We start from the raw sequence: 24779 nt of genomic DNA on the forward strand, positions 1-24779 counted from the left end.
CAGGTACATACTTTTGAAGTAGCAGTTTAAATATGTAGCCTATGAAGTCTAATAAAAAAAAAATACCAATCCCTAACACTGCACACTGGACTATCAAGCTGTTAATTTAAAGATGTTGTTTGCATCCACAGAAACCCCATTGCTCCTCTTCTAAGGATGGATGCAAAGCAGAAAAGGGCATTTCCCAGGAACTCGTCATACAAAAAAATAATGTTGATTTTGGTGTAATCTCAATAAAAATATAGACACTCTCGAGTCCCAAGCATATTGTGAAGTACCTATAATGCAAAGCCTACAAAAATCACTCAGGACCTATACAGCTAACTTCAAGAAGTAACACAACAAGGACCCTACCTAGGAAAACACAACACAGTAAATATTTCAGTGGGACCTAGAACGTCAATATGCCTACTGGGAAACTGAAGAAGCTGAATTATTACAGATGCTTAAATAGAAACTCCATGCAAACAGAGAACCTGGTGTTGATCACAAACACTGAACACAAACAGACACATGCCAGGTACAGAATAAGTGAGCACAACGTTAAAATATGAATATGTAGACAAAAATTAAATTTAAACCTCAATAAGCCACACTCTGCAGACAGTGCAGCACTAGAGAAACAGAAATAGAAACAGCATCCTGCACTTTTCAAACTATAAAGAAAGCAGTGTAAATTTACTTTAAACTTGACATTTTCCATACACTGAATTAAGTTCTTTCTACTGGTTGGTTTATTTTCAGTCATGTTTATCCCAGTTTCTGCTTTCCTCTGTCTTTTTTTTTTTTTTTAACTTTCATGACAAGATCTCTAGTCTGTCTGCTACTTCTCTCCCTTCCTGTTTCTTCAGTTCATCTCCTATATATTCATCTTGATCTTTTCCTTTCAGCTTTCCTTCTTTTCTCTTTCTGCCTCTCTACTTGCTCAGACTTTATTAATTCTTACTCTTTTTTTTACCACACTTTTCTTCCAGCACCTTTTCTTTCTTTTTCCTCCTGTCTGTACAGTGTTCTGTACAGCACCCTCTCTATTTTCACTCCTGTCCAGTATCTTCTCTCACCCTATCTGTCTAGTACATCCTTTCCCTGACCTCTATAAACCATCTCTCTGTCATCCTACTCCCCCTCTTATCCAGCATCCCTCTTTCCCTTCCATATCAGCATCTCCCCTATATCCCCACTCCTCCCATGTCCAGCATACCCCATCTCTGTCCCCATCCCAATCCAATGTCCATCATCACCCATTGTTTCCCCCCATGCCCAGCATCTTCCTATCTTCTCACTCACTCCTTGTCCAGCATAATCCAACATACATTTTTCCTCCCTACCTGATCTAGCATCATCTCTCTTTCCTTCTCCTCCAATCCAGCATCTTCCCCATCCCATTCTAGTACTTCCCCTCTCTTCTCCCCCATCCCAATTCAATATCTTCTTCATTCTGTCACCTCCCCCTCCACTATATTCCCTTCTCTCCCCCTTTGTTGTCTGGGCGGTATATCAAGTCCCAAGGGAATGGGACTTGATATACCACCTTTCTGTGGTTTTTGCAACTACAGCCAAAGCGGTTTACATAGTAAATGTAGGTACTTATTTGTACCTTGGGCAATAGAGGGTTAAATGACTTGCCCAGAGTCACAAGGAGATGCAGTGGGAATTAAACACAGTTCCCCAGGATCAAAGTCCACTGCACTAACCACTAGGCTACTCCTCCACTAAAATCTAGTCTACATATATATGAGTCTGTAATGACTGTGTTTGGCTTTTAATTAAAAAAAACAAACAGACAAATTAATTCAGGGTGAACAAGATATATTTTTTAAATCAAAAACTTTGAAAGATCTCTACTTTTTATTTTAAAATCCTGTTCAAGTGACTGCATATTCAATTATAAATGACCTCACAATGAATTCCAATTGTTTAGGTTTAAGTAGACGCACATTTCCTTCTGATGAATCTGTTTATTACTATGCACCACAAAATGAATAGCTTTCATTACCACCACTGTAAAGATCTCATATGGAACTTGCAGCAACTGCACTGTGCAAGAGTAGAGAGCAAGGAAACAAAACCAAGAAAAAAGTATTGCGCATGTTAATTCAGACCTGGGAACGCTCATTTGTTTGTTTAAAACTGTGTATTTTCCTGTAAGCATTCCAATAGTTTTCATTTGTTTATTTTCACATTGTTTTCCCATTAATATGGACTAGTTTATTCTTGTTTCTTTCTAAGCATTGCAATAGAAAATAAAAGTTATATATATATATATATATATATATATATATATATATATATATATATATATATATATATATATATATATATATATAACGGTGTACTTTCTTGCCAAGAAAATATCTCATTTCTACTATTGTCCTGGGGCAAGGTACAAAGACAAATGGCAGCAACTATGGTTACATTATTTAATATTTTAAATAAATAAATGCAGTAAATTAAAAACAAAGCACACATTTTAACCCTTAACTTACTGTGCAGTTTATCACAAGATCAATTGCAGCATTCCTCATTGACTCTAACATTATTATTAATGCTGATTTTTAAAAAAGGTTCCATGGGTGATCTGGAAAATTATAGACTGGTAAGCCTGATGTTAGTGCTGGGCAAAATAGTGGAAACTATTATAAAGAATAAAACTACAGAACACGTAGATAAACATGGTTTAATGGGATAGAGTCAGTATGGATTCAGCCAAGGGAAGTCTTGTCTCACCAATTTGCTTAATTTCTTTAAAGGCGTGAATAAACATATGTAAAAGGTGAACCGGTTGATGTAGTATATCTAGACTTTCAGAATTTTTTGACAAAGTTCCTCATGAGAGATTCCTGCGAAAATTAAAAAGTTATGGGATAGGAGGCAATGTTCTGTTGTAGATTAGGAACTGGCTATCAGACAGAAAACAGAGGGTAGGATTAACTAGACATTTTTCTCAATGGAAGAGGGTGAATAGCGGAGTGCTGCAGGGATCTGTACTAGGACCAGTGCTATTTAACATATTTATAAATGATCTGGAAATCAGAATGACAATTGAAGTGATTAACCCCCCTGTTTACAAAGTTGTTTGGCAATTCCCATACAGCCCATTCAATGTACCAGCATTACTGTACTGGCTGCTTCCAAGCGTGGCTTTGTAAACAGGGACCAATAGAAATCAAACAAAATAAAACATGGAAAAGAAAATAAGATGATGTCCAATAAAAAAGGTATCATCTTATTTTCTTTTCCATGTTTTATTTTGTTTGATTTCTATTGATAACCTTTAAGCAGGGCCGTGCCTAGGGTCTCTGGCGCCCCCCTGCAGACTATCAATTGGCGCCCCCCCCCCCCCCCCCGTGAAAATGATCACGCCCCCCCCCCATGAAAATGATCGCTCACCACTTGCCACACTGAAAGGAATTGTCAGCAATATTCTTAGAAACAAATTGGTATACATTGCAAAATAAGATAGCAGATGTAAATTCTCAAAGTGGACATATTCCAAATGCTAAAATGAAAATAAAATGATTTTTTTTCTACCTTTGTTGTCTGGTGACTTTCTTTTTTCAATCATGCTGGTCCAGTATCTGATTCTGCTGCTATCTGTCCTCTTAACTCCATTTCCAGGGCTTCCTTTCCATTTATTTCTTTACTTTTCTCCTTTCTTCTTCATTTCTTGCTCTATATCCATTTCCAGCAATTTCTCCTCTCTCCCTGGGTCCTGCCCTCCCATCCATGTCCATTCTTGTCCCTCTCTGCCCTTCCCTCCTCCATCCATAGCCAGCAATCCTCCTCTCTCCCCTCCCCTCCATTTCCAGCAATTTGTTCTCTCCCTGGGCCCCCATGTCCATCCTTGTCCCTCTCTGCCCTTCCCTCCTCCATCCATAGCCAGCAATCCTCTCTCCCCTCCCCTTCCAGCAATTTGTCCTCTCCCTGGGCCCTGCCCTCCCATCGATGCCTCTCTGCCCTCCCATCCATGCCTCTCTGCCCTTCCCTCCGCGCCCTGGGGCCTTTAAATCTTTTACTTCTGTTCGCAGCAGCGTCAGTGAAAGCGGAGCGCTGCCGACATCTCCCTTCCCTTTGCGCTCTTGGTTCCCTCAGTGTCCGCCTTCTTCTGACGTCAGAAGAAGGCGGGACACTGAGGGAACCAACGAGTGCAAGGGAAGGGAGACGTCGGCAGCAGTGGCGTAGCTAGGGTAGTTGACACCCGGGGCCGGTCATTTTTTTAACACCCCCCCCCCCCCCCCAAATCCAGTACTAGGCATACCGAGAATACAAAACACGACCTATAGAGCAATTTTACCATACCATAAGCAGTCGTTTCTATGAGTCACACAAGGAAAAGGAAAGCATCTTAAGCACTACAGTGAGCACTAGAACATCAATTCACCTATTGTAAAACGAAACCAGACAGAATAGTACAGATCGTCGATCCTGCACAGTCAATGCCAACTGAAAGCCATGTCTTTTTCACAAACACAGATACACCCTAATCCACTATAGAATAAGTAATCATAAACTTTCTATTTAGACAAAAATTAAACTGAACCCCCAATGCCAGACTCTGCATACAATGCAACGCCACAGAAACAGAAAATGTCTCCTAGTACTGTGCAAAATATAAAGACAGCAGATGTAAATTTGAAAAAACTAACAAATACCAATCACCACTTTACAAATTAACAAATAGAAATAAAACAAATACAGAAAATAAAATAATACCATTTTATTGGACTAATACATTTAACTTCCAGAGGCCAAAATCTCCTTCCTCAGGTCAATACAGTATAGTGCTGTTACAGTATCCTATCCTGATCTGAGGAAGGGGGTTTTGTTCTCTGAAAGTTAAGTCAAAATGTATTAAAATTAGTCCAATAAAAAGATTACCTTATTTACATGTTCTATTTATAAACATTTATTAACACAGCTAAAATACTATATCCTAAAGCAAAATAATAAAAATATATATTTACAGTTTGTTGTCTTTGGTTTCTGCTTTCCTCATCTTCTTTTCACCGTCTTCCTTCCATCCAGCATCTGTCTTCGCTCTCTCTCTGCCATCCAGTGTCTGCCCTCTCTAATGTGCCTTCCATCCACATCTGCCCTCTATTTCTGCCCCTTCCATCCACCATCTGCCCCAGTCTGCCATCTCTCTCTCCCCCTTCCATCCACCATCTGCCCTCTCTCTCTCCTTTCCCTCCAGCATTTGCCCTCTATCTCTGCCCCTTCCATCCACTGTCTGCTCTTTCACTCCCTTCTATCCACTGTCTGCCCTTTCTCTCTGCTCCTTCGATTCACCATTTGCCCTCTCTCTTTCCCCCTCCCATCCATTCAGGGTCTGCCCTCCCTCTCACTCCCCATTCCATCCAGGATCTATCCCCCCTCTCTCAATGCCCCCTCTTTTCGGCTCCCAGTTCCCACCTGCGGCTGTCCCTAGTTCCAGATCCATAGATTCTCCCATCCACCTCTGCCCCAGGCATGACCCCATTCTCCCTCCTGCTCACTTTTCAGACCCCAGTTCCAGATCCATGCCCCTTCTCCCATCTGTCTCCCACCCAGTCCCTTCTGCCCATCCAAGTCCCCCTCACCCCATCTGTCTCCCACCCAGTCCCTTCTGCTATCCAAGTGCCCCCACCCTCACCCCATCTGTCTCCCACCCAGTCCCTTCTGCCCATCCGAGTCCCCCTCACCCCATCTGTCTCCCACCCAGTCCCTTCTGCTATCCAAGTGCCCCCACCCTCACCCCATTTGTCTCCCACCCAGTCCCTTCTGCTATCCATGTGCCCCCCCACCCTCACCCCACCCTCACCCTCACCCCATCTGTCTCCCACCCAGTCCCTTCTGCCCATCCGAGTCCCCCTCACCCCATCTGGCTCCCACCCAGTCCCTTCTGCTATCCAAGTGCCCCCCACCCTCACCCTGTCTCCCACCCAGTCCCTTCTGCCCATCCGAGTCCCCCTCACCTCATCTGTCTCCCACCCAGTCCCTTCTGCTATCCAAATGCCCCCCACCCTCACCCCATCTGTCTCCCACCCAGTCCCTTCTGCCCATCCGAGTCCCCCTCACCCCATCTGGCTCCCACCCAGTCCCTTCTGCTATCCAAGTGCCCCCCACCCTCACCCCATCTGTCTCCCACCCAGTCCCTTCTGCCCATCCGAGTCCCCCTCACCCCATCTGGCTCCCACCCAGTCCCTTCTGCTATCCAAGTGCCCCTCACTCTCACCCCATCTGTCTCCCACCCAGTCCCTTCTGCCCATCCGAGTCCCCCTCACCCCATCTGTGTCTCACCCAGTCCCTTCTGCTATCCAAGTGCCCCCCACCCTCACCCTATCATCTGTCTCCCACCCAGTCCCTTCTGCCCATCCGAGTCCCCCTCACCCCATCTGGCTCCCACCCAGTCCCTTCTGCTATCCAAGTGCCCCCCACCCTCACCCCATCTGTCTCCCACCCAGTCCCTTCTGCCCATCCGAGTCCCCCTCACCCCATCTTTCTCCCACCCAGTCCCTTCTGCTATCCAAGTGCCCCCCACCCTCACCCCATCTGTCTCCCACCCAGTCCCTTCTGCTATCCAAGTGCCCCCCACCCTCACCCCATCTGTCTCCCACCCAGTCCCTTCTGCTATCCGAGTCCCCCCCACCTTCACCCCATCTGTCCCCCACCCTCACCCTGCCTCGTCTTCTCCCTGCCACCCGGTCTTTAAAAATAAATTGCCGACGCGATAGGGAGCGCAGCACCTCGTGTGCAAGTAAAAGAAGCGGATCCGATCATCTCATTGGGCCTTCCTTCACTGTCCCGCCCTAGAGGAAATAGGAAGTTGCGTCAGAGGAGGGCGGGACAGTGAGGGAAGGCCCAATGAGATGATCGGATCTGCTTCTTTTACTTGCACACGAGGTGCTGCGCTCGCTATTCGCGTTGGCAATTTATTTTTAAAGGGCTGGTGCGGGGGAGGGGCTGCCAGGAAGAAGAGCAGCGGGAGCGGTGGCACCCCCCTTTTTTATGACACTCGGGGCGGACCGCCCCCACCGCCCCGCCCTTGCTGGTCGGCAGCGCTTTCACTGACGCTGCTGCGACCCAGGTGAAATATTTAAAGGCCTTTGCGGCGCGGGGCGAGGGTAAGCACCGCGGCGGCGCCCTCCAGAGGTGGGCGCCCCCCTGCGGCGCTTACCTCGCTTACCGCATCGGCACGGCCCTGCCTTTAAGAGTGGACTAACACGGCTACCACACCTCTTTAGTTAAACAGGGACCTAAATTTGCAGATGATACAAAACTATTCAAAGTTCTTAAAACACATAAAGACTGTGAAAAATTTCAGAAAATTGGAAAACTGGGCATCCAAATGGCAGATGATTTAATTGGACAAATGCATGAAGTGATGTATATTGGGAAGAATAATATAAATCATAGTTACCTAATGCCAGAGTCCACCTTGGGAGTCAGCACCCAAGAAAAAGATCTAGGTCTCACTAACCTAGGTTCCAGCTTTGTGAACGTGACAGAATACAAAGGCCATGAGCTCGGCGAAATCATCCTTCCAGCAGGGCTTCCTGCCCATGACTTTTTCCTCTGTTGGCAATCCGGGTCTCAGCCCGGGTGCCGCTCCTAGTTTGGATTTTGATCTTGACCCAGTTTCTGATCTTAATAGTTTTATCAAACTTCGTGACTACCGGGAACAACTTCTCTTTGATCCAGCCTTAAAGAATACCCCGGAAGCTGCAGCGGAGAGAGAGCATGTCTGGGGGCTTGGGTCCTCTGTAAACCCAGTATCTGCTATTGATTCTTCTACCCTGCTCTTCGAGTACCGCTACAACCTCTTATCGGATCCGGCCCAGCGGGATACTCCTGAAGCCAATGCTGAAAGGAGGCGTTGTAGTAGTCCTGAGTTCCAGGCTCGTCTGCAGATTTCATGGAGCTTTCTGAGGTACAGGTACGGTTTAGCTCCTGTGCAGAGTTCCAGTGCCAGTCGAGATGCTGAGTCCGCTCCGAGTTTGAGATCCAGCCAAGGGCCTGAGCCTACTCTGAGTTCCAGCCAAGATGAGACTGATCCTGCCCTAAGTTCCAGCCAAGATGTTCCAGAGTCTGCACTGAATTCCAGCCAAGTGCTTGAGCCTGCTCTGAGTCCCTGCCCAGAGCCTGAGTCTGTTTTGAGTTTCAGCCCAGATGAGCCTGAGTCTGCTCTGAGATCCTGCCAAGTGCCGGAGTCTGCTCTGAGTTCCAGTCAAGCTTCTGAGCCTGTCCTGAGTTCCAGCCAAGTTGTTCCTGAGTCTGCACTGAGTTCCAGCCAAGTGCCTGAGCCTGATCTGAGTTCTTGCCCGGTGCCTGAGTCTGTTTTGTACTCCAGCCCAGAGGATGCTGAATCCGCGCTGAGTTCCAGTTCCAGCCAAGCTGCTGAGTGCACGCTGAGTTCCTGTTCCAGCCTAGTTGCTGAGTCCATGAGGAGTTCCAGTTCCAGCCCAGATGCTGAATCCAAGCTGAGTTTCCGCTCCAGCCGAGATGCAGAGTCCGAGCCAAGTTCCTGCTCCAGCCGAGATGCGGAGTCCGAGCCGAGTTCCAGCTCCAGCCAAGAGGTGAAGTCCAGTCCTGATGCCAGTCCGGGTTCCAGCCGTGAGCCTTGTTCAAGCTCCAGCCAAGCTACCCCTGGTCATGTTTTGCGACTCCTCCGTAGATTTCACCATTGCTACCCGTGGAGACCTGAATTCCCCGTGGAAGTCAGGGGGGCCTTGAGGGGGAGATACTGTTACGTCTGTGCTCACCTCGCCCTTTGGTGGCCAGAACCGGTGGCTGCTGTGGACCATCACCCGTTCCACATTTCAGCCCTGTCTGGTCCGGATCTTCCAGGCTGCCAGGTTTGCTTGTGCTGTTTGAGCCTGCACAGCACCCGTAGCTGCCTGGTGATTGCAGCAGCTGAGTTCCAACTGCTTCTGGGCTTATCAGCCATCTTGGAACATTTCTGCTTTGCCTTTGCATTGCGTCTAAGGTCCCTGGTTTGTTGGTGCTGTGCTGCACTTCTGCCTAGTCTGATTTCCTGATTCTGGCTTTGACTCTGCTTGTCTACTAGACTATTCTTCTGCCTGCGGCCTGCCTAGACCCGGATTGTTACTGGACTATTCTTGCTGCCCGCCTAAGAGACCTTGCCTGGATTTGCCGGTATGTTTGTTCTGCCATGCTTCTGGTGTGGGGTGGTTTTGTCTGCTGCTGCTGCCCCTCAGCAGTGGCCCAAGGGCTCACTAACCTAGGTTCCAGCTTTGTAAATGTGACACTCACCTTGAGTACTGCGCTCAATTTTGGTTGCCATATCTCAAAAAGAGATATAGAGGAATTAGAAAAAGTTCAAAGAAGAGCAACCACAATGATAAAGAGGTTGAAACTCCTCTCACATAAGGAAACGCTAAAGAGTTTAGGGCTCTTCATCTTGAAAAACAGATGGCTGATGGGAGATATGATTGAGGTCTACAAAATCCTAAGTGGTGTAGAACAAGTAGAAGAGAATCGATTATTTACTGTTTCAAAAAGTACATAGTCCAGGGGATATGACATGGAAATACTTTAAAAACAAATAGGAGGAAATCTTTTTTCACTCAGTGAATAGTTAAGCTCTGGAACTGATTGCTGGAGGATGTGGTAAACATCAGTTATCATATCTGGATTTAAAAAAAGATTTGGACAAGCTCCTAGAGGAAAATTCCATAGTCTGTTATTGAGCTAGACATGTCTGGAAAAGCAATGCCACTTTTAATTTTTGGACCCCAATTCCAGGTACCTTATTTCCTAAGAGGAAGTTATGAAGGATAAATTCAAGATAGCTGTAAAATGTTTGGAGAGCCAGACATGGTAGCATCATCACAGTATAATTGATGTGGGGTACTATCATCATTTTAGTAATCTCTGCCTGGCCCCACCAGGAAAGATGGAGAGGAGACCATCGAAGTACTGCATCCTTGACTTGCTGAAGAAGTCTGTTCCTGTTTCTTGACAGAGTAACATTTAAGTCAGGATAAAAATTGACACCAAGGTATTTTACTCCCCCTGAGCCCCATTGGAGTTTAGCGTCACCAAGATGTGATTTTGAACAATGGATGGTAATAGGCATGATGATAGACTTCTTCCAATTCATTCTTATATGACTTCTGTTTTTGATTTGCAGCTTTTGATGTGGGGCCATGTCCTGCCACTTCCCAAAGGCATCCCAAACTCAAATTTTCACCTACTCCTCTGGTACCACTGACTCAAAAGCATCCCTTTTCAGCTTCCCTGACCCAAGAAGCATCGCTTTTGTCCCCCCCCCCCAAAAAAAAAACATTATAGAAATGACCCCTTCTCATAATATTCTGGTCCCATTTTGAGGCCCACTTGACCACCTACAGTTCACCAGAACTACCCCAACGCTACACTAAGTATTGGATGCTGAACTGGCTGGACGTAAGAGACACTTCTTTTGGTAATGTAGGGGGGAGGGTGGCATATGGTGTCTTGGAAGATATTGCTTCTGAAATTTTCAAAGTGACATTTTTGCCTAGGACAGCTGGGCTTGATCTTTCTAGAACTGGAGGTGATGGGGCTAATTCTTCTGTACAAGGTATTCAGAGTTTGTGGGTAAGGGTTTGATACATTGATAGGGGTAGAGAATGTTAATTTGCCCTGTAAATTTGGGAAAGCTCAGCCTCTTAATACCATGCAGAGCTCAGTTACGCTTAAAGGAACTTGCTTATGTCAGTACAGGTCTGTACTACTTATTATTAGGTTAATATATATCATATGAAAATATAGTTTAATGCATATGGTACAACTATGAGATGACTTTGAATGAGCTGACAGTTTTACTGCTAGTTAGTTCATAGGCTCCTTTATGAGCATAAGCTTCCTCCCTGTCTTCTCAATGAAAGGGGGTTCCAGGTGCAGATCCATTCTTGAGTGGGGGGGGGGGGGGGGGGGGGGGAAGATTCACTTCTAGACTCTGGGGCTTGGATGATTGAGCTCTGACAAATCACTGTTCACACTTGAAAGTGATATTCCAGCAATATTGTTCTTAAAACATTATTGTTTCAATGGTAGCAATCTAATGAAAAGTTTATTTCCATAGAAATGGCTCTGTCTCTTCTATCCATACTCGTAAGCTGTGCTCTTCAGGATCACCTTGCTTCTCTGTTATAGAATCAGCTACTGGACAAGTTCTGGGATTCTTATACTCCTTGGTATTGGAAATCTAGTGTTTCTACTGATCCTTTGCAGCTAGGTATTAAAAAGAATTGGATAAAACACATGATCCAGCGCAGTAAGCTTCAGTGGCAAGGATTTTCATTATCCTGTGGCTTGACTTTGTTCTTCATCAAGTGGTTTATTATTTGAACAGGTCTTTCAGAAATAATTTCAATACTTAGAGATAAATTGCATAAGGCTACATAACATTTGTTTATTCCGCTGAAACAGGCATAAGCCAAAATGTGACTGTGTACATCTCATTTGTATAAAAATGACTTTCACTTACTGCGCTGGATTGTGTGTTGTATCCAACTCTTTTTCATACCTTTGTGGCTTTTGTGGGATCATGCCTCTATTTTTGTTTGTTTGTTCTGATCCTTAGCAGGACAATCTCCTCTTCTTTCATCTCTTTAGGTTGAGTACACAATCGGGTACAAAGTCCTCCATTCCCAGCAGTATACCTTTTATAGATCTTGGTTACACTAACAGGAAGAGTCAGTATGAAACTCCATCTCCCTAGAAGAAATCCTAGTGGTTAACTGTGTGGTTTTTAGGTTCCTTAATGGAACTTACTAGAATAGAACATATTAGAATTCAGAGATAGAACAGTCTCCTTCCCCAAGGAAGAAAAATAAACAAAAACATTTTCCATGAGTGAAACTATCTTCTATTCTTGAAAACCTTACTCCTTCTCCTGTCCACAATCTTAGGACTTATGAAAAAGTATAGAAATGGAAAGCTTTAAACAACTTTCCTGTCATTACTCTCCAAAACAAGGAAATAGCTGATAGATTCCTGCACTGTCTGGATCTGCATCTACTTTCGTTCTGTTAGCCATGTGCCTCCAGTAGCACACTGTAGAGAGAGAGAGAGAACAGCACATTCCTTCAACTTACCTCACAGAACTCCTTTCAGAAAACATTATGGCTCCCCACATAACATTTTCGGAGCAATGGAGGTATGGTGTGTTCATAAGAGCACTCTCAAAGGGTGTACTCTTACAAACGAACCATACAAACTCCATTTACTCCAAAGTATACCTTAAATGAAAGAGACACATTAATTGGTAAGGAATCCTATAGAGGTCCTTGCTTGTGCTGCATTCATTGTGAGTACCTTGATTGTTGAAAAGTGTAGCTCATGCATGTTTTGATAGCTCTGCTCTTTTGGAGAGTATCATGTTTGCCATATCCAATGTAGTGAATTATATACTGTAATTGTTTTAAGCTCATTCAGGGTGTGACACAAGAGTTCTCCCAGAACACTTATCTGTGAGGCCAGGATGGGGTTTACTTCTCCTAAGGCATGCTGTTAACCAGCTTGCCTTTGATCTCAATCTTACAGTTAGCAGTTTAAAAAATGCTACATTTTAAAGACCTTTTTTTTTTTTTACAGGATGTTGTTTCCTCCCTATTTATTTCAAATCATTTTACTCTTTGTAATCTTTTGGAATTATTTTCAGTGCATCATGATTGCCGCCATTCACACCAGAATTGAATTACAGATATCTGCTCTGTATCATGTGAAGGGTATTATCTAGTGGCAACATCACCCTGCTAATTTTGAAAGTTTTTATTAAACTTGTTAATTTTCTATCTCTCCTTAATTATAGGCCAATGGCTTGAACAGGGGCTGCGAATAAGACGTAATGCACTTATTGGACTGTCTGGTACCAATGGGCTTTCTAATATTGAGGCCTTATTTCCAGTTGGCATTTATATTCGGGCTCCTACTAATGTGATAGAGGTAAGACAGGCTTCAAGATTAGGATCATGGTTTCATGGGATTTCATTAAATGTAGAATACATAATGAAACAGGTACTAACTCTGTGCACAGGGATTTAGGCCATGTTTCTGTTGGCCTAAATGGACACGTGTTGTTTTAGGTGTTAGGATTTCTGCCTAAGCATATATGTTATACTGCACCTAAATGTAGGCACCGCTTATAGAATACGCTTAGGTGGAAATCTTTACCGCACAGATTTTTTAGGCACCATATATAGAATCTGGCCCTGTATCCACATATAGATGTCCCCTTCACCTGTAAGGGCTATTGTAGTGGTGTACTGTTGGGGATAGTGGGTTTTCAATGGGTTTTAGAGGGCTCAGCAGACAAGATAAGAGAGCAATGGTGAGATGTGTACTTACATGAACTCCACAGCAGTGCTCCCTAGGGTTTCCCTTTGCTCTCCTGGGATGTCTGGGGGACCAGTCTGCTAAAAATGCTGGCCTCCTCCTACATCCCAGTGGCTTGATTTTGTGTGTTTTTAACTTGTGTGTGTGTTTTAAATGCCCTAAAAAGATAAATGCACAAAGCACAAAACCTTGTTCAAAATGATATTTTTGATTCTTTTTTTCAAAAATGGGTATATTTCCTATTCAGATTTGGAATGTGTAGTGCAAAATGTCCAAAGTCATACTTAGACCCACTATCAAAAATGTCCCTCCACATTTCAGAATTCTTGATTCAACGTGGACACTTTTATCAGACGGATAACATTATCTGACAATGAGTAGGAAAAGTATCCAAAGTCAGCATTTGTTGCGTCTATGATCATAATAGCAAAATTGTGGAGCAGGGAGATTTGGGGTTCTCATTGAACGAGTAGTAGCACTTGGCACTACCAATCATCAACATCTGCAATTGGTCATTTGTGGTGATGCTGCAGTTTGGCTCTACTGCTGCATCCTGACTGAATACAGTATCCATAAGAAAGGAGAGCTTAAGGGCCTTGTTTACTAAGCCGCGTTATAAGCACGTTAACATTTTTTAACACACGTTAACTATGTACATGCATTAACTTTGTATGCGCCTACAATATCCCCTATAGGCGCCTATACGGTTAGTGTGTACGCTAATTGTAGGTGCGTTAAAAACACTAACGTGCCTTAGCAAACAGGGCCCTAAGACTTTAAAGTAATTTCTATAATAAAATAAAATATATGTATTTCCATTCATTACCAGGAAAGATGTCTTCTCTGGGTGACTAGGCAAGTGATAATTAGACAAATCTAGTTTTTGGAGATTCCTAATGTAGCAATAGGGATATGTGTTTAATGATTAATTGAATTTTCTGCAGGATAATACAGTGTTTGGTGCTGGCTATGGTTACTTCTTTCATTTTGCACCTGGAGGACCATCCCAAGCCCCTCTGCAGTCCTTCAGCAAGAATTCTGCCAATTTCTGTATGAGGTACATACGATTTTCCTTTTCTATATATATGTTAATCATATGTTGAAAAACTTTTTATCCTTTATATCTAGATCTTTCATTTGACTCCTTAAGAAGATTTCTGGTTTTCTACCTGAGAATCCTTTTTAAGACATTACTTACTGAATCACAACATTCAGAGCCATGTGCTATGCTGGCACACCTTTCACAGCAAACTTTTCTTATACCAATTTCAGCAGATATTTTGTCCCACAACCATGTATTGCTCTCCTCTGTTGAGATATGACCAGTCAGTGTCGGGGAACCAGTGAAAAAGATTAAACTAGGCTTTGGTGACACTATGGGGCTCATTTTTGAAAGAGAAACATGTCCAAAAAGTGTCATAAAGCAGCATTTGGACAAATTTCTTGTCAAAACATCCAAACCAGTATTTTTGAAACCTATTTTGCAGCTGTTTATCTATGCAATTCATCTGCAATGCATCCAAATCACAAGGGAGCATGGGGCAGGATTAGGGCAGCACAGAGAGCTTTCCAGGAATTGAGGGAGGAGTTAAAGCCTTTGGTACAGACTGTAGTTTTTTCTGAAGTTCTGCCTACTTATGGAAAGGGAGAGGAAAGACTACAAAATACTGAGAACTTCAATAAGTGGCTCAAAGCCAAGGTTTTAAGTACATCGGAGGATGGGGCAATGCATGGAAAAACAAAAGACTATATTGCAATTATGGGCTGCATCTCACTGATGTTTTTCTCTTTGGAAAATGAGCCCCATGCTGACTTGGATGTCCTTATTCTGAATTAGCCGTTCTTTCTGAAATGTCATTCCATATTAAAATTTATGTGATAAACTTACACTACTTTGGTATTTAAATTTTTTTTTAATATAAAGATAGAATGCAAATGTACTAAATAAATTTAGTCAGAGAGAATCATTGCTGATAAATGTTGGAACCACTGATTTTGCTATAGTAGCACTGGGCAATTACTCTTTTGCCCACCAACCACATCTGCTGCAATATAGACAGTCCCCACAAGGAACCAGTAATCATGAACTACAAATTGTGTGTGTGGCAGGTGTTCAGAGAGTCAATGTATACTGTATTTCAAATAATGTTCAAGGCAGGAATGGTGAGAAAAAAAAAGAAAAAGGCCAATTTATGGCAAGAAAGACAGCCCCTTTAAGCTGACATTTTTCTTAGCAATGAGCAGTAAGCTGTACCAATTATACAGCACACTGGAGTAGAAGCAGCGCTGCCGAAATATCTTATTCCTTTATACCTCCCAACACATCCTCTGACAATACTAGCTAGACTATCTCATTCCTGCTGTAGCAAGGAATCCAGACTGCCCCAATTTGACTGCCCCTATCGGACCGACCGTTCACTTGTCTATTAGATTGTAAGCTCTTTGAGCAGGGACTGTCTCTCTTTGTTAACTTGTACAGCGCTGCGTAACCCTAGTAGCGCTCTAGAAATGTTAAGTAGTAATAGTAGTAATATAATGCGGTATTATGGGAAAGTTGTCATGGAAAAGAATGTGAAATGACATTTCAACTGTGATTTGGGTATTTTCCCTTAAAAAAAATATTTTCACCAGGAAAATATTCCTACATCTCTCCATGAGTCAAAAATTATACTTGCAGATTGACTATATGTCATATTTATTCCTTTTCAACAGGTATGGTCTCAGGGTATACCCAGAATATCAGCCACAGAGAGCAGGCAAAGCAGCTATAGCTATTTTCCAGAACTTCAGAGCATATGGGAGTCAAGGTGGAGCTCAGGTGAGACTAGATCCAAGATTAGTAAACCTCCTTGTGTGTTTATTCAGAGCAACTTTTGTGTGCTTTATTAGGGCTCTCCCTAGCTGATGGCAATGTTTGTCTTTCAAGCCCCTTGGAGGTCTAGGACAAATTGCCAAATTAATTAAGAATATGAGTTGTTTATAGAACACCATTTGCTAAGATGTCAGTGGAAAAAAGTCAACCTCTTTTCAAGGGTACACTGGCGATTTCTGTCTGGCAACATGTGAAAGTACACTAAAAAGCACTTCTAAAACCAGAATGTTAAAAAGCTGAAGACATGTATTGGCTTTCTATGAGCAGGTACTGATAATTCCATTACTTTTTTTAAGGGTCTGCCTTGCATTAGGATTCTAAGGGACAATTGTGTCTTTGTTATAATTTACATCAAATTTGACTCCACTCTTAAAGCAAAAATTGAGTCCACTGTGTGCAGCTAATTCCATGTTCACAATTGGGTTTTCCATACAGTGATATAGGCTTTTTTCTCAAAATGACTAAAGGTGTTCTTCCATTTTTTTGTCTGTGGGGAAAATGCTTAGTAAGTAGAGCCCTAAGATTTGACTTTGAACACTTTTCAATACAGTGCATTTTAAGAGAAAGGCGTGCCATTGGGACAGCTGTTTTTCTGTTCAGGTGCCATTGTTGTGGAACGCACTTCCTGTGGCACTGCGGAATGAATAGGAGTTGGGTACATTTCAGAAAGGTTTGCAAACTTAGGGACCAATGCTCAATGGTCTAAGGCTAATTAATTCCAACATGTAGACACCATAGCTTAAGATCAAGAAAAGCTTAAGATGAGGAAAGGCTAAAGCAGCTAGTGCTCTTCAACTTGCAGAAAAGCGGCTGAGGGGAGATATGATAGAGGTCTATAAAATAATGAGTGGAGTAGAACAGATAGACGTGAATCGTTTGTTTACTCTTTCCAAAAATATTAGGACTAGGGGGCATGCAATGAAGATACAAAGTAGTAAATTTAAAACAAATCAGATAAAATATTTCTTCACTCAACATATAAACTCTGGAATTCGTTACCAGAGAATGTAGTAAAAGCAGTTAGTTTAACAGGGTTTAAAAAAGGTTTGGATAGCTTCCTAAAAGAAAAGTCCATAAGCCATTATTAAAATGGACTTTGGTTAAATCCGCTGCTTATTTCTAGGATAAGCAGCATAAAATGTATTGTACTGTTTTAGGATCTTGCCAGGTACTTGTAACCTGGATTGGCCACTGTTGGAAACAGGTTGCTGGGCTTGATGGATCTTTCATCTGTCCCAGTATGGCAATACTTATGTTCTTACATAGTGCAAAACATTATCTCTGCAATGCTGAAAAAAATGGTATTTAAATTATATGTGTGCTATGAAAAGAAAAGTAAGGGGGAAGAACATTCCTGACACAAGAGTGTCCCGATAAGTGCAGTTCTGTGCACATGCCCAGGCAAGATCTGTACTGAAAGCACACATCAGCGCCATTCTTCTGCACCTTTAAATATAAGCATTTCAAAGTTGTTTTCACTTGAAAGACTCACATTTAAGTGCAGAAGAATGACACTGATGTGTGCTTGCAGCTTCTGTTTTGCTCAGACTTGCAGACATTTGTTTTTCACTATCAGTATTTATCGGCTGCACAGGTCTCCTTCTGCTTCTATAAAAAAACAAAACAAAACCTTCAGTTTAAAGTGTGAAATTCTGAAGAAATCCTCTCTTGAAAACCTTCAACGCCACCCCTGAGCTGGCAGTAAGTTTCCAGCATTAAGGGTAGCATTTGTTTCTGTGCTGTTCTCTGAGCTTTGAGAGGGAATACCAAATGACCTCATTAACATCCGTCGGAATATACGTGAATACAATTTGTGGCTCTCTGAACATTCTGTGCACATTAATGTGAACACTAGTCCAGTGCTAATCACCTCTAATGCTGGAATTAGGTTTTGAGTAGCGGCCCCTTAACTTTTTCAAATGTGCATTTGAGAGGAAAGGGTGAGGTGGAAGATAATGAATATGTTGATGTCAGTACTGTTTGTGCTATTTCTTGTGCACCACATGAAACAGGTTTGGGTAATATGGAATATAAATGTAACTAACTAAATAATAAACTGACATCAGAGAGGGGTCTCAATTCTTTTATAAGCAATTTGGGAAGTTTCTTAGTTTGGGGACACCTATAGAATTATGACCTTCATAGCCATGATATTTAACAGTACTTATCCGCAGTGGAAGAGTGGCCTACTGGTTAGAGCACCTGTCTTGACATCCTGAGGTGCCTGGTTCAAATCCTCCTGCTGCTCCTTGTGATCTTGAGCAAGTAATGTAATTTAGATTGTAAGCCCTCCAGGGACAGAGAAATATCCCATGTACCTGGATGTAACTCACCTTGAGCTGCTACTGAAAAATGTGTGAGCAAAATCCAAATAAAAAAGTAGTGTGGCTGAAAATCATTACTCATCTTCCCAGCACTATAAAGGCAATTCTATAAATTGGTACCTAATATTAGACATCAAATACAAGTGTATATTATAGAATGCTAGTACACATTTGTGTCATTGGTACTAATAATTGGCTTTAGCATGTGTAATACTTACCCCTGGGTTCTGTAAATGGCACCTTAAGTTGTGCATGCTAATATAAGGAACATTCATAGAGCAAAATACAGCAAAAAGGACATGTTTCTCATAGAACTGCGGAAGGATGTCCATCGTACAGGCCTGCCGGACAGCGGGCCTGTAAGATGGACGTCCTTCAGCAATTTTGTGAGAAACATGTCCTTGTTACTGTACTTTGTACTTATGAATGTTCCTTATATTTCCCGTACCTGGATATCCGCAACTACATGCACTGTACTTGCCGAACAACCAGGTACATCAGAGAAGTCCAAAGTATAGTAATAAGGACGTCTTTCTCGTAGAACCACCGAAGGACATTCATATGACAAACTTTGGCAAGTACAGTGAATATTTGCTAACATTTGTCTTAGGGACGTCCTTTGGTGGTTCTGGAAGATGGGCGTCTTTTTTTACTATACTTTGGAAGTACTGCGATAATGAAATGTCTAAGGACGTCCATATTATTTTTCGATTATACCCACCTGATTTTGGATGACTTCGTGAGGACGTCCTCATTCAGACTTGGATGACCTTTCGAAAATGCCCCTCCATGTGACTTAGATTTTAAGCACACCAAATTATAGGATACATTTAGCAAGTTGTGTACGTAAATCTCAATTAATGGCAATTAGTGCAGATAATTGCTTGTTAACATCCATTTAACAGTGATTAGCTAGTTAACTAATTAAGTTATGTGCTTTGTTATAGAATATGCTTCAGTTTCCGCACGGATTTTCAGGCGCCATATTAAAATTCGGGGACATGTGACTTGCGCAACTTATACAATACTATCAGTTGTGCATGTTACATGGTGCACATAGGTGTAAGTAGACATGCTGAATTTGTGACGCACCAATGAGCCTGCATCCTACTATTTTATAATGGCTTGGTCATGCCTAAATGCCATTATAGAATTGGCATTAAGGGTGCCTTATTGTAGCACCTATAACGAGATGCCAAGTTATAGAATTGTCCCACATATGTGTAAAGGGCAATTCTGTTAGCTAGGAGTCAACAGTTGCCCACATGTTATGTGACTAAATGTCTAGAGTTCTAATATTTATGCTGCTATCTTTGTTTGTGTGTGTGTGTGTGTGTGTGTGTGTGTGTGTGTGTGCACATACCCATGTAATTTAAGCGCTATTTTGCAGATACCTGCATAACTTACATACCATGTATTTCCAAGAAATACATGGAGGAAGAGCATGGATGGAACAAGTGGGGCTTCATCCCTGCTGCATTCAGGTGCCCAAATTTATGCCAACTCTAGGACTGGTGTAACTTCAGATGGAGCAATACTGAGGTACTACAGCATTCTTGAAAGGAATGTTGGCATCTAGTTTCCGTTATATAATGGGCACAATGTGGATAGCAGCATTGAATATCTAGATTTTGTTAACTGCTGCAGCCCGTTGCATGCCATAGTCACCAACTATTGAAACAGATTGACCATGGCATGTTTTCTCTAGAGATCCCTATAGATAAAAACAAAATCATCCCAATTGTTTTAAACTGATTAGCAATTTTCATTCTCATTTCACGTAGCATGGAGGTGAATGACTGACAATTTGAATTGTTCAAAGCAAGAATAGGAGTGTAATCTCTGTCTCCTTAAGAAAAAACAAAACAATCTCTAGAATTTTGTATTTTTTTTTTTAGATTGATAGAAGTGCAAACCTTCAGCTTCAAAATTTCCAGATATATTCTTGCAGAAACTTTGGTATTGGCGTCACAGAAAGCTTGGGGAACACTTCTATTACTAACAGTCTGCTCATTGGTCGATTTGCTAATCAGGTGAGAATAATGATTTCAGCCTTTCTTTGCTTTGTTTAGCTTAGGTTATTAAGATAATAGAGATCCTAGTTAGGTTACCAAGCTGCTCCAGGTCATCAGGCTGAGCCACTCATGGATTTGCTCCAGTGCATGCTGGGACTTGCATTTCTAATTATCCCTTTGTAATATAAGGGGCAGTTGGGCAATGTCGGGCAGTTGGGGGGGGTTCGGGGAGAGAGACAGTGGCATAGCTAGAAGTCTATTGGGGGGTGGGTGGCAGGTTTGGACTGAGGGGGCTATATATTTTCTCTCAGCTCTTCCCCTCACAAAACTACCTCACCAATCCTTCCAATTTGTAAAGCCCACCTTCCATACTATCCTGCCTAACACCTTCCTTCTCTCTTCCCTTACTTAATCTCTATACAATACTAAGTGTATGTGATATGGAATGACAATGTCATAACAAATTCTGTAAGCCACATTGAGCCTGCAAATAGGTGGAAAAATGTGGGATACAAATGCAATAAATAAATAAAATCATATCTTTGCTACTAGGAATGCGCAACCTCCACCAGCCAAAGTGGTCCACTTCCCATGCCCCCAATTTAGCAGGCAGAAGTTGTTGGAATGCCAGCACTCCTATTCATGCTTGCTAAACTGAGCATTCGTTAAAGTGCCGGCATTGTTGGCTGAAACACACTGTCAACTTAAGTGATGATTAGACAGCACAGACAGGGACTCGGGCAGTGAATCTTTTTGACTGGCAGGACATTGACACCTCTGCCAGCCATTAAACTGGTGCTGCAGTTTTGGAGGGGGTCTCTTTTTCCACATCCTCTAGTAGGTTTTCTCCTAAGTACTCTTCCAGGATCTCATTTCCATTTTTGTTTCTTATCTCTCTCTGTCTTCTTCCCTTCCACCCATACATCTATCTCTGACCTTAATCCTTCATTTTATCTTTTATCCAATTGCTCTCATCTGCACTTTTATCTACCATATCTAGCCCCAGTGTCTTCAGTCTCCCCCTTTCCACCTCTCACCTATTTACAGCTTTCCATTTCCAACTTTTACTCACCTAGTTCTCCCGTTCCTCACCTGTGTAATTCTTTCCCCAGCCTCCTATTCCCCCATCTTTCACCTACTTTCTAGTTTCAGTTTCCACCTTCTGTATGTATCCCCTTTCCAGCCTTATCTAGTGTCTTCTACCTCTCATCTCCTCATGAACCTCAGCTTCTTTCCTGTCACTCATCTTCTTTCCACCTCCAGTCCCTTTCTTACAGCTAACATCCTACTGAGACTCCAATTCCCCCTTAAATCTCTCTTATTTCCACCTGCTCCCCCCTCCTTCAAAGACCCCCCTCATTTTCTCCATAGAACTCTCAACTCTTATAGAATAGCCTTATAGAATAATGCATCCAGATGTGTGCACAAATTTGAATGAGTGCCAATTATCATTAGCAATTGATTATTATTATTATTATTATTATATTATTATTATTAACATTTGTATAGCAGCACCCAATTATTGATGGTTCAGAGCTCATTATCCAATTTATTTGTTTGAACATCTCAGAAGGACACCCAAAATTAGGTGCACAAGTTTAGGTGCCATATATATATATATATATATATATATATATATATTTTTTTTTTTTTTTTTTTTTTTTTTTGGGGGGGGGGGGGTCTATATCAAATGGGGTTCCATATCTGGTTAGAAATGTGCATAAATATATACTGCTGAATATTTACCTTAGTGATTTTAAAGGACATTACAAGTATAGTAGAAACACTTCTTTCTTGCAGATCTTTGTCAGTCTTCTGTGAGTATTCTCATTCTGTGTTTCATTGTGTAACCTAGGGTCCATCCTGCTACCAACATGCTAGTGACTATTGGTAGCTAACCAAAAGGATAATTTCAAATGTCTCTAGAATGTAACAAGCAAGCAAAGGATTTTATTAGTTAGTTATAAGATAAGCACTATATATTTTTATCCTGGAGAACTAAGGTGGTTTGCCAGTGCAGAATTTCATTATTTGTGCAGTCTCGGGAGAGTGGTATTGGAATGCTCAGTCTCTGGGATACGTTTATGGGACTCAGTATGCTTCTTAAGCCTATGCATTTTACACAGTCCTCCATTCTATCATCCCACTGCATCTCTTCAACAAAAGTAATTTTCTTTTCACAGTAAGAGGTTTCTTTATTTGAAATTTATCTGGGTCATATTGCCTTGCTGATACTGGTTAATTTACTGGAACAATGATATCAGATTACAGTGGTAAAGATTTCTCTGATACTGCAAATATAAGGATATCTATTATATCTGTATTCATATAAGTTATAACATATCTGGTAGTATGTCTATGACAGATTTAAACAACTAATGTACTTGATATGGGCTATTATATGACAAGATAAAATCAGCTTTGATGCACTTAATTTCCATATTTTTGGCAGCAAATCATTAAACTTCAGAGCTGAGAATGTATTAATAGGGGGGCAGTGTTTGGCAGTAATATTTTACTAAGTAATATTTTTATGTGTGTTATTTGTATCCTGCTTTTACCAAAGTGGGTAACAAAAACATACATATAACTAATTTAGAAAAACACTAAAACAACATACAAGGCGACTAACCTTTATGTTAGAAAATTACATAAAAGTAAGAGGAAAAGAAGGTCTCTCTGGTACTCGAATGTAGTAACTGAAAAGATAAGGGAAAGGAGGCTAGCCTTTGCACGTTATAAGATGACTCAGAAAGATGAAGACAGGAGAGAATACCTAAATAAGCGAAGAGAAGCTGGAAAAGCTATCAGGAAAGCAAAGCGGCAAATGGAGGAAAAGATAGCTAATACGGTAAAATTGGGGGACAAGACCTTTTTCAGATATGTAAGTGACAAGAGGAAGTGCCATAATAGCATTGTGAGGCTCAAAGCTGAGGGAGAGAAATATGAGGAAGATGATAAGGATAAAGCTGAACTGCTTAACGATTATTTTAGCTCTGTGTTCACGAATAAAGGACTGAGGGTAGGGCTGCTGAAAGCAAAGGCTAAAGGGGATGGATGTATGGTAGACCAAGACCTGTTTATGGAGGACTATGTTCGTAAGGAGCTTGCTAAACTAAAAGTAGACAGAGCGATGGGGCCCAATGGGATACACCCGAGGGTGCTTAATTAACTCGGAGAAGTTCTGTCGGCTCAGCTGACGTACCACTTCAATGCTTCCTTAGAAACTGGAGTGGTCCCGGTGGACTTGAGAAGGGCGGATGTGGTTCCATTGCACAAGAGTGGAAGTAAGGAGGAGGTTGGGAATTACAGACCTGTCAGTCTGACCTCGTTGGTGAGTAAACTAATAGAAACGCTTCTAAAGAGGAGGATTGTGACATTTCTTGAACTACATGGAATGCGGGACCCGAGGCAGCATGGCTTCACTAGTGGCAGGTCATGTCAGACAAATCTGATTGTCTTCTTCGACTGGGTGACCAAACAGTTGGATGTGGAAGGGGCACTTGATGTGGTATACTTGGATTTCAGCAAAGCCTTTGACACGGTTCCGCACAGGCGACTGATAAATAAATTGAGTGCCCTCGGTGTGGGACCTAGAGTAACTGATTGGGTCAAAAACTGGTTGAATGGTAGGAGGCAGAGGATGGTGGTAAATGGAGCTTGCTCTGAAGAAAAGGATGTCATCAGTGGAATACTGCAGGGATCGGTCCTAGAGTCAGCTCTTTTTAATGTCTTTGTGAGCGATATTGCGGAAGGGCTGTCTGGTAAGGTTTGTCTCTTTGCGGATGATACTAAACTCTGCAACAGGGTGGACACTCTGGAGGATGTGAATGACATGAGGAAGGACCTAGTGAAGCTAGAGGAATGGACCGATATTTGGCAACTAAGGTTTAATCCCAAAAAATGCAGGGTCATGCACTTGGGTCACAAAAATCCGAGGGAACGGTACTGTATAGGGGTGTAGTGCTTCAGTGTGCAAAGGAAGAGCGGGACTTGGGGGTGCAGGGCCGTGCCTAGGGTCTCTGGTGCCCCCCTGCAGACTATCAGTTGGCGCCGCCCCCCCCCCCGTGTGGCATCTCCTTTCTCTCTTCTCCCACCCTACCCCCTTTTTCAGCCCATTACTATAAAAGGTGAATGACAAGTGCTTTAGAATTTAGGCGCAATTCATTACGGAATACGCGTATTGAGTTATGCATGTAAATTCTAATTTATTGCCAAAAATGAGCAGCTATAATAATCCCACCA

General features: G+C 42.3%; 1 protein-coding gene across 1 annotated transcript in view; it reads left to right on the plus strand.

The window, feature by feature from the left end:
- Window positions 1–24779, plus strand: part of PKHD1 (PKHD1 ciliary IPT domain containing fibrocystin/polyductin) — a 980909-nt gene that overhangs the window by 548887 nt on the left and 407243 nt on the right. Inside the window, exons 42-45 of the mRNA XM_030198735.1 lie at window positions 12800–12933; window positions 14268–14380; window positions 16036–16141; window positions 20418–20552. Coding sequence (XP_030054595.1) covers window positions 12800–12933; window positions 14268–14380; window positions 16036–16141; window positions 20418–20552 — 488 coding nt within the window. The remainder of the gene's footprint in view (window positions 1–12799; window positions 12934–14267; window positions 14381–16035; window positions 16142–20417; window positions 20553–24779) is intronic.

The sequence above is a fragment of the Microcaecilia unicolor genome, chromosome 3, assembly GCF_901765095.1.
Source record: "Microcaecilia unicolor chromosome 3, aMicUni1.1, whole genome shotgun sequence".
In the NCBI taxonomy this organism is placed as follows: Eukaryota; Metazoa; Chordata; class Amphibia; order Gymnophiona; family Siphonopidae; genus Microcaecilia; species Microcaecilia unicolor.